The sequence below is a fragment of the Eutrigla gurnardus genome, assembly GCF_963514095.1.
Source record: "Eutrigla gurnardus genome assembly, chromosome: 1".
Classification (NCBI taxonomy): Eukaryota; Metazoa; Chordata; class Actinopteri; order Perciformes; family Triglidae; genus Eutrigla; species Eutrigla gurnardus.
The window spans coordinates 35,949,144-35,959,673 of NC_139915.1; the positions used below are offsets into that span (position 1 = coordinate 35,949,144).

Genomic DNA, 10,530 nt, shown 5'->3' on the forward strand with positions numbered 1-10,530 from the left:
TGTAAGGATTTAAGAATTGGTGTAATGCGCTCACATTTTTTGGTCTTTGTAAGAACTCTAGCAGCAGCGTTCTGAACAAGCTGTAGCTGCCTGACAGTTTTTTTTTGGGAGACCTGCAAGGAGACCATTACAGTAGTCTAGCCTACTAGTAATAAAGGCATGTACAAGTTTTCCTAAGTCTTGAGCTGACATGAGCCCTCTAAGTCTTGCTACATTTTTGAGGTGATAGTAGGCTGATTTTGTTACTGATTTAACGTGACTGTCGAAATGTAAATCAGAATCCATAATAACCCCAAGATTTCTGGCTTTGTTTGAGGTTTTCAGGGACAGAGAGTGAAGGTGTTGAATTACTTTAAACCTTTCCTTTTAGCACCAAAAACAATTATCTCAGTTTTATCCTCATTTAGTTGTAGGAAGTTTTGGCACATCCAGTCTTTGACTTGCTCAATGCACTGGCACAGAAGATCTATGGGGCGATAGTCGTTTGGTGATAGTGCTACATAGATTTGGGTGTCATCGGCATAGCAATGGTGGTCAATGTTATTATTTTGCATGATTTGTCCTAGTGGGAGCATGTAGATGTTGAATAAAGTTGGCCCCAAGATTGAACCTCGGGGGACTCCACACGTTGGTAGGTTCTGATACAAAGTCGCCAATGGAAACAAAATAGTTCCTATCTTGTAGATATGACTTGAACCAGCTTAAGACTGTGCCTGAGAGCCCCACCCAGTTTTCCAACCTGTCCAAGAGTATTGAGTGGTCGACAGTAGGGCTGAACGATTTTAGGAAAAGATCTAATTGCGATTTTTCTGGCAGATATTGCGATTTCGATTTGATTCACGATTTCCTTCAAATCAAGCTTCAGTGCAATATTCACAATGTACAGTAACATTAAATTGAATGCTATAACTCTAATGCAAGGATGAAAACTAAAAAATTGCTTCCAAGTGAATTTATTAACAAGGAACATGCATGTTCATTCTTTAAAGTCCTTGACCAATGGCAGTTATTACAAATGAACTAAAAGAGCCATCTTTGACTGTCTTAACTTAAAAAAAATGTGCAAAAATCCTTAACTGTAATAATTTAATTGTAAATCAAATACAAAAACTGTTATTGAAATAAAATGACCCTTCTAAAAAATATGTCAGAAATTAAAATAGGTGGGTCATTCATTTATTGGTTACCACTTTTTCTTTACACTCCACTGTCCAGCGTGCGGAGGAGGTTTTTAAATCCGTCTTTCCGGTGTCTTCCGCTGCTCTTATCATACGGAGTTACACTGGCAAAAGATGCTGTAATTGTAGTCTGTTTGCTACTGTGGGCCTGATCATCATAGTCACCGGACTTTTCACCGGATTTTTTCGGCATACACGCGTCATGCAAATGTCTGTGGTGATTTTTCAAGTGCCGGTGTGGTGCCGTAATCAGCACCCCTGCCGTGAAATGCACCCTCTCGCGGGAGATTATATCACCGGTATATATTGGTTGTGTTTCCGCTGGATGTTGCAACTTTAGCGCGACAGGTTTTGCACAGTACCCGTTTCTGGTGCACGTCTGCAGCCTCAAACCAGAAATACTCCCAATGACGGACGTGCTGTTTTTCTTGGCGATTAAATCCCCTAACTCCGCTTCTGGTCCAGTTCAAGTAATTTCTGACTAATTAGCCTACAAATAGGAGCAGGTTAATACTGATTGGTTAGCGTGACCTGTTCATGAGTAGTCTGATTGGTGAGCTTGGCAGGATGGTCGGAGGACGGCATGTATGTGTAAAATAGTTGACAACAGATCCTGGGTGAGTCAGGAGCGCTGCAGAAACCGCAGCTTTGGCGATCACATGATCGCGTTGTCTGAAATCGCAATTTCGGTCAGAAAACGATAAATCGTTCAGCCCTAGTCGACAGTGTCAAATGCAGCACTGAGGTCTAATAGCATTAATATTGAAGTTTTGCCAGAGTCTGTGTTAAGACGGATGTCATTTACAACTTTAATAAGGGCCGTCTCGGTGCTATGAAAAGGTCGAAATCCTGACTGGAAGTTGTTGTGGCAGCCGGTTGAAGCCAGGAAGTGATTTAGTTGTTGGAGGACAACTTTCTCAATTATTTTACTTATGAAGGGTAGATTTGAAATTGGTCTGTAGTTGTTGATAATAGTTATTAACTATTTGCAATACGTCTATTGATAGGCAGTCAAAAACTTTCTTAAAAAAGTTGGTAGGTAAAGCATCAAGGCAGCAGGTGGATGATTTTAGATTTGTCACCGTTTCCACTAGAGTTTTAGAGTCTATGGCATTAAAGCTTGCCATCATTGCTGTGTTACTTTTGCCTGAACAGGGTGGTGATCCAACTTTTTTGTTTGAGATATTGATGGCGCGTCTGATGCCTTCAATTTTATTAGTATAAAAGAATGCAAACTCATTGCATTTCTGCGTGGAATGCAGTTTAGCTGGTATTTGTGTTGGGGGGTTGGTCAGTCTGTCAACAGTTGCAAATAGGGTTTTCGCCTTATTAGTGTTTATGATATTGGAGAAGAATGTTTCTCTCGCACTTTTTAAGACTAAATTGTAGGCCCGGAGGCTCTCTTTATAGATGTCATGGTGAATATGAAGTTTAGTACTCTGCCAGATTCGTTCAGCCTTCCTGCACTCTCTTCTCTGGGCTGTCACAACAGCAGCTTTTCTCCAGGGTGCCTTTTGCTTACCAGAAATTGTTTTAACCGTAGCAGGTGCAATGACATCTATGACATTCAGAATTTTGGAATTAAAGATGTTTACAAGATCATCAGCATGACATGGGTTTAGAGGTGGTAACGAGGAGATGGCATTTTTAAAGAGTACATTGGCATGTTCATTGATGTACCGCTTTTTGACCTTATTTGATTCTGTTTGTGTGTCAGGAATGAAAGAAATATTAAAGAAAACACAGAAGTGATAAGACAATGAAGGATCAGTCACAAAAACATCAGAAACATGGAGACCTTTTGTGATAATCAGGTCCAGGGTGTGTCCCTTACAATGAGTAGCCTCTTTCACATGTTGAGAAAGGTCAAATGTGTCTAGAATATTAAAAAGTTATTTTGCACCCTTGTCATTCAAATCATCAATATGAAAATTAAAGTCACCAGTTATAACTAGGCAGTCAAAATCAGTGGAGATGCTAGACAATAATTCCGTAAAATCATCGAAAAAATGTGATGAATATTTAGGTGGCCTGTAAATAATTAACAGGAGAACTCTGGGAGAGCATTTCAACACAGCACAAAGGTATTCGAATGATGGAAAAACACCAAGTGACATCTGTTTCCCCTGAAATGTATTTTTAAATATAGCAGCAACCCCTCCACCTCTTTTCCCAGATCTACAAACATCAATAAAATTATAGTTGGGGGGTGATAAAGAGTAGAGTCACTAAAGCACAGACTGGAGATCAGAAGTGGACGTTGTCATGGAGACGTCACCCGTTGGATTGTGGACTACAGTTTTGAAGCCTCGGGTTCTGATGAACACAAGCGGAAGAGCGGCACCCTGAGCAGCAACCTTACTGGATCTGGATCCATGTGGATTCTGGTGTGAAGCTGCTAACAAAGTTAGCTTCATAATTAAAGGTCAACTTTACAGCTACATGTTAAAGTCATCTTAGTAGCTAACCGTTGGCTTCTCAAACCTGCAGGAAACCTCATTCAGGTCTTGGTCCAGAAGATGGTGAACTGTACTTGATATGGCTGCTGTTGGTCCTTGTGTGAGTCTTTCTAACACAGACTTGACATTTTGGTTGCTAACTCTCCACTGGGCATCGGACGGTTCTGGCCTCCACGTAGTCCATTCCCTCCTGATAATAGACACGTCCTCGGGCATTATCAGTTACCTTAACACCTAAAATAAGAGTTTGCTGGATATAAAGTGTCTTACTTTACTACTCTACAACCTCCCTTGAGTGAGAGGAAGACGGTGCTCGAGTTTGGTGTCTGTTGGTTTGGAGTCTTTTTGTTCTTAGCTTAGCTTAGCTTAGCTTAGCCTCCCCACTACTCTTCTTTGTCATTAGCCTTCGTGTTAGCCAAGTTAGCTTCTCTCTAACTCTTAAGGTTTCTCGGCGTCTATGAGCCTTTTCTTTCAGAAGGTTTTCTCCTCACTGTCTCTTTAAGGTTTGATTGTATATTTATTATTTTGTAGTTTAATCCCAGTTAAAAAACATTTAATTGTTCCTTTCTGTGAGAGTTTCAGTGAAACCCGACACTGTCACTCTCTCACATCATCGTGGCTCAGAAGACCTGACGGGTTGCAGGATTCAGGGCTGGTGGACTCTGAGTTACTGTTTAAGGGGGCTGGTCTAGATTCATCTGCTAAGGAGAGTTCAGGTTCAGTTCTTACCTTCCATCAGCAGTTTGTTCTGTTTTGAATTTAATAGGGCAACCCATAGACCAGTCACTCTTCATGGACACACAGCTCGGTCCAGGTCCAGGTCCAGGTGAGTCTGGTCTCTGCTGCTGCATCCTGATACAATAAATACACTTTAAGATTCTCACTAGTTAAGCTTCATTAATCAGTTTGCTTTGATTATATTGATGAGTCATGTTCTGAGAGTTGATGCTAGTGTCAGGATCAATACTTTGAATGGATCTGGGTCACATGAGACCACGTGGACATGTGAACACTCGTCTTAGTGCTACACTCACACTAGGAGCAGTGGACAACGTTTCCGTTGCATTAGAACTGTATGGGGTGACAATGATGGGAAAACGGAGTTATGACTCTTAAAAAACTTTACATTTTGGTTGCTAACTCTCCACTGGGCATCGGACGGTTCTGGCCTCCACGTAGTCCATTACCTCCTGATAATAGACACGTCCTCGGGCATTATCAGTTACCTTAACACCTAAAATAAGAGTTTGCTGGATATAAAGTGTCTTACTTTACTACTCTACAACCGCCCTTGAGTGAGAGGAAGACGGTGCTCGAGTTTGGTGTCTGTTGGTTTGGAGTCTTTTTGTTCTTAGCTTAGCTTAGCTTAGCCTCCCCACTACTCTACTTTGTCATTAGCCTTCACGTTAGCCAAGTTAACTTCTGACTCTGACTCTAGACCTGATTAATCCGTGAAGGAGAGTTCAGGTTCAGTTCTTACCTTCCATCAGCAGCTTGTTCAGCTTTAAAGTGAATGGGAGGGAATTCCATAGACGAGTCACTCTTCATGGACACACAGCTGGGTCCAGGTCCAGGGAAGTCTGGTCTCTGCTGCTGCATCCTGATACAATAAATACACTATCAGATTCTCGCTAGTTAAGCTTCATGAATCAGTTTGCTCTGTTTAAGTTATTGTTTAAGGGGGCTGGTCTAGACCCGATTCATCCTCTAAGGAGAGTTCAGGTTCAGTTTTTACCTTCCATCAGCAGCTAGGTTCCCTTTAAAGTGATAAGGGATACCCATCGACTGGTCACTCTTCATGGACACACAGCTGGGTCCAGGTCCAGGTCCAGGGGAGTCTGGTCTCTGCTGCTGCATCCTGATACAATACATTTAGATTTCAGAATCTCACTAGTTAAGCTTCATGAATCCGATAGAGAGAGCGAGAGAACAGAACATTGTCTACCAGCATGAGACCAAGGAGTTAACTGGGCTAGTTGGCAGGCTAATGTTGCTAGCTATAGAGCTAGCTGAGTATGTGCTAGTTATCTAGACAATCAGTGTTTAGACCGGGACCGACTGTATTTGCCATGAAGCCCTGTCTGACATCTGCAGGTAGTTTCTCCTTCCTGGTTTGATTCAGGAAGTCCCTGAATGCACCTTTCCCCGTTTAGAGAGCTTCCATGACTGTCCCAGATGACCCAAAGCATGCTGTCCCACATTAGCATCAGATTTGAGAAAGTGGGACGACTAGAGACCAACAAACCAAAACACATTCCAACAACTCGATGCATATTTTGTTGCATGAATAAATCACAAACATGATTTGATGATTATTTATGACTGATTTATATCCTCAACATTCATTTAGTCAGAATCCTATATGTCACTGACAGCTTCTGATTGACATTAGCCCTGCCCCTTTTCTGTGACCCCGCCCCCTTGAAGCTGCGTCATTTCAGTCTAAACCTAGTAACCGTCCTGATGACTAGATTTAGTTGGAACAGGAAATAAAGGGACTGGAGATCAGGCGTGTCCCACATGAGCCCAGTTTTCTAGATGTGAGTCAAAAGCACAAACGGCTGGTGAACTGGATAACTTCACAGCTATGCAGCCGACGGAGTAAACAAGCAAACAAGAACCAGGACAAGAAGAGCTCGTCTTCCTTCCTAAATCACATTTCACCAGAGATGGAAGGAACAAAGTACAAATACGTGGTTACTGGACTTAAGTAGACTTTTCAGGTATCTGTACTTTACTTGAGTATTTATGTTTCTGATAACTTTGTACTTTTCCTCCCGACATGTTCAAACTCATATTTGTACTTTCTACCAGTGTTTCCCCTCGATGTTTTATAGCAGTGGTGCTCTGAGTTGGTAACCTAGCAACGCTGGGGGGGTTATGACATAACAACCAACAGAGTCAAGACATCTTGATTTAACCTGATTTATTCAAACAAGTAGCTGAAGCCAGATCTATTTGCACAAACTACACTCTGCAGCTGAGCATTTCATTTTTCTTGGCTTTTCAAAATAAAGCTCCAAGGCTCTTTTGTAGTTAAATTGGGGTATGGGGGGGCGTTTATGCTGATCCACATACAAGTGGCCAAATGGTCTCCTTGTAACTTGTTCCTCAGATCCGTCTTCACCTCAAAGTAAAAAGCAAATAAAACAGTATTTGTGGTAAATGTAAGAAAGATCATTGCTGTCAACATTCCCTAATTGATGCTTTAACTGTGTGAACGTGAACATGGAACATAACAACCCCCATATTGTAATACAAACACACACACACACACACACACTGGCGGTGTAACAGTATAGGCAGTGAACACGGCACATTTAAATACTACTACGACTAATACTAATACTAATACTACAAACAGGTACCTTGTTAGTTCCTTGGTGGATGCTGGGTGAGGATCCTCGGACTTCAATAACTTCAGAATGACAGCTGAGCCAGCTGACAGCTCGAGATACAGATGTTCCAAGAGTTTAGGAGACCATCCAATCAGAATAAAGAAGCACATGGCAACAACATAGCAACGCAGTACTAGTTGCGCGTGTCGGAGAAACATTATAAGCACCATCACCTACGTCTGTCCTACCTGGGTGGGTGTCACATGACCAATGGAGCGTAACATGATTGGCTGGACGTTGGCTGAATTTAGCAATTTGATGATTTTTAAAATTCAAAGTTTGATTTTGATACTGAAAAATTTCAATCTTAGAAATTCATATTCAAACTCAGATGGCACAGAAATACTTCCATATGAAAGTTGCATTGTGGGAGATGTCTCTCCGGGTTCTCCAGCTTCCTCCCACATCCAAAGACATGCAGGATGGGGATAGGTTAATTGATTAAATGTCCCGTAGGTGTGAATGTGAGTGTGAATGGTTGTCTGTCTCTACATGTCTCCCTGTGATAGACTGGCGACCTGTCCAGGGTGTACCCTGCCTTCACCCAATGACAGCTGGGATCGGCTCCAGCCCCCCCGCGACCCTGAATACAGGATAAGTGGTAGACAATGGATGGATGGATGGATGTGGGAGATGTTTGGCAGTTCAGACCATCACATTATTCATTCAGCAGACTGGTGGAAGATCAGCTGTTGTGAATTAATGTGTGTTTTTGTGGTTCAACAGACCGACAGAAAAGATCTGAATTTCCCAGTTAAACTTTCATTCCTATCATATTAATATCAGAAGCTGATCAGCTGAAGTGTCAGCAGGTTACAGCGTCGGGTCCAGGTGAGTCTCAGGTTAATATTTAATCCGAATGTCTTTTTATTTGACTTATCAAACTTTACTGCTTCTTCTTCTCAGACAACTCAAAGTACAGAGGTCAATTAAAGCTTCTGGTCTCAGTGAGTGTTCACCAAAGGGAAAACAAATGGATTCAACAGGAGAATCTAGATTCAGATCATCCCCCACATGGTCTACGAAGGTCTAGACCAAGACCGGATTCTTCTCCTCAGGACAGTCGGATAAAAACAAGGTTCAGTTTTAAACTGAATAAAGAGATCTAGTTCATATTATATACATTCATGTTGTTGAGTGAGAATCACGATGGTGGAGTGATCTGAGTCCTGGACACCTAGACATCCTCGTCTCACCTCTGAGCTCTGGTCTGGCTGTCATGTCCCCCATCCTGAGTGGTTTTAGATGGAAGGACTCCGTCCTCTCGGTCCTCACACTGATTCATAGCAGAGTCTCCACCTGCTGGCAGAGACGCACACTGTCACTACGGCTTTAGACAATAAAACCAACGTTAGCTTTAGACGACAAAATACTACATAGAAAAAAATACTACCTATACGTATATATATACGTAGTACACAATGTTGTTTAATGATTAGAAAGTGTTTTTCAGGGCCTTTTTATTCAGATAGATGCTAACTGTGTTGACTTCAACTATCATTGCTAATAAACACACAAAATATCCTGAAAAAGCTTTGGACGTATTGAAATACTCCCCGTTTCCCCAAATCAGATGGACTTTTTAGAAATATGGAACCCTTTATTTGATTGCAAATGTCGGCAGTGACCAAGCGTGTCGTACTGGTACGACGTAAAGGAGTTCATTTGTCTGTGTTTTCTCCTTCTTGTGTTTAACAGAAGTTTCCGAGATGCAACGCTGAACATCTGGAGGCAACATTCATGCAGCGATTGGTCAGTCACACTCCAGAGCTGTAGACATGGTTCAATGAGAAGGGATGAGCTGTTGGCCGGAGGACGAGGACCCACCTGTCCAGACTCATCCAGGTGAGACGCATATTAAATGATTACAAATTAAACACATATACATGGATAGTGCAAATGTTAATTTTGAGATAATGGACACACAGAGCACATTGTGCTGAACCCTCAAGTTATTAATAATAAGTAGGTTTGACACATTTTGACTGAGGGAGGTAGAACTCTGAATGTGGGTACTTACTGTCTTTTTCACTGTTGTTGACAAGGAGACATTTTTTACTTTGTCTTCTAACTAACGGATCCATGTCCCCAATCAACATGAAGAGAGGTGGACTACGAGTACCATGGGGACGAGAGCCGAAGACCTTATCGAGGACTACCATGCAACTATTATCTTCATTGGTCATACATCACAGCTGATGACTAGCTGTTCAGTTTATTATGTCCAGTTGGTGGTGGACTTTGTTTGGGTCTAAATGTGCGTCATAGAAACGGAGATTGAATCATTTATAGTTGATTAGAATGACTCAACTTCAGTTATTGCATTAAAAACTGAATTTGAATCACATACGTTGACTTTGTATAGTTAGCGTTATTTTCACGATCTTTTTTTCTTTTACAGTTTATTACATTAATTCTGTAGTATGTTGTTTTTTTAATGTAATTCTGTCTTGAAAGTAGTTTTTTCACAGTAAAAATACTTTGTTAGTAAATATAAAAGTTCTGCTTTGTTATTAGCTGAATGTACTTAAAGTATCCACAGTAAAAGTACACAGAGCGGTGTTGTACTATACTACATGATATCATTCTTACTGATGCATTCAGGTGGAAGCTGTATTTTACAGCGTCAGTACTTTTACTGCAGTAAAGAGTGAACATTGTTCACATTCTTGTATGTTTGAAATATCAAAAACTGTCACTTACCAAACGTTTCACATGGAGGAGAGACGACGGGACGATGTGGAGCAGATCTCAGACACCAGGAAGTAACCAGGGATCAGAGTCCTCATCACCATGGCAACAGATCCGGGCTCTATGATATATGGCACCTTTCATACACAAGGGCAATTCAAGGTACTTCACAGAAAAATAAAAGAACACAGTAAAGGTAAAACAATGTACCATTAAAATACAACAGAAATACAGACAAGAAGTCCACAAGATTAAAAAAGGGGGATGAGAACAGTGAAAATATATCAAAAGTAAGAAAATACCAACAGATTAATAACAATAAAAAGTAGATTCCTTAAAAAGTCCTGTTTGAACAGAAATGTTTTCAGAGCAGATTTAAGAGATTGTAACGTGGAGGCAAACCTCAGGTTTTCTGGAAGTTGATTCCAGACATGATGAGCATGAAAACTAAAAAGCTCCTCTCCAGGCTTCGTTCTGACTCTGGGGACAGGAAGCAGACCAGCACCTGAAGACCTGAGGGGTCCGCCGGGTTCATCACACACAAGGAGATCCGGTAAGTGATTCATAAACATAGAAAATCATTCTAAACTAAATTCTAAGAAACACAGGAAGCCAATGCAGCGATTTCAGTCCTGGTGTGATGTGTTCTGCTTAGAACCCTGATAGCAGCATTCTGGATTAACTGCAGTGGTTTAACAGGAGACCTGTAAAGATCCCGTTACAGGAGTCCAGTCTACTACAAATAAATGCATGAAGAAGTTTCTCGAGGTCGCACTGGGACATGAAGTCTTTCATTCTTGTGAT

General features: G+C 41.3%; 1 protein-coding gene across 1 annotated transcript in view; it reads right to left on the reverse strand.

The window, feature by feature from the left end:
* LOC311018579 (uncharacterized protein) overlaps positions 1–10,530 on the reverse strand; it is a 722,019-nt gene that overhangs the window by 369,914 nt on the left and 341,575 nt on the right. Inside the window, exons 23-25 of the mRNA XM_084017608.1 lie at positions 5,373–5,495; positions 5,118–5,237; positions 4,367–4,489 (exon numbers count right to left, since the gene is read on the reverse strand). Coding sequence (XP_083873734.1) covers positions 4,367–4,489; positions 5,118–5,237; positions 5,373–5,495 — 366 coding nt within the window. The remainder of the gene's footprint in view (positions 1–4,366; positions 4,490–5,117; positions 5,238–5,372; positions 5,496–10,530) is intronic.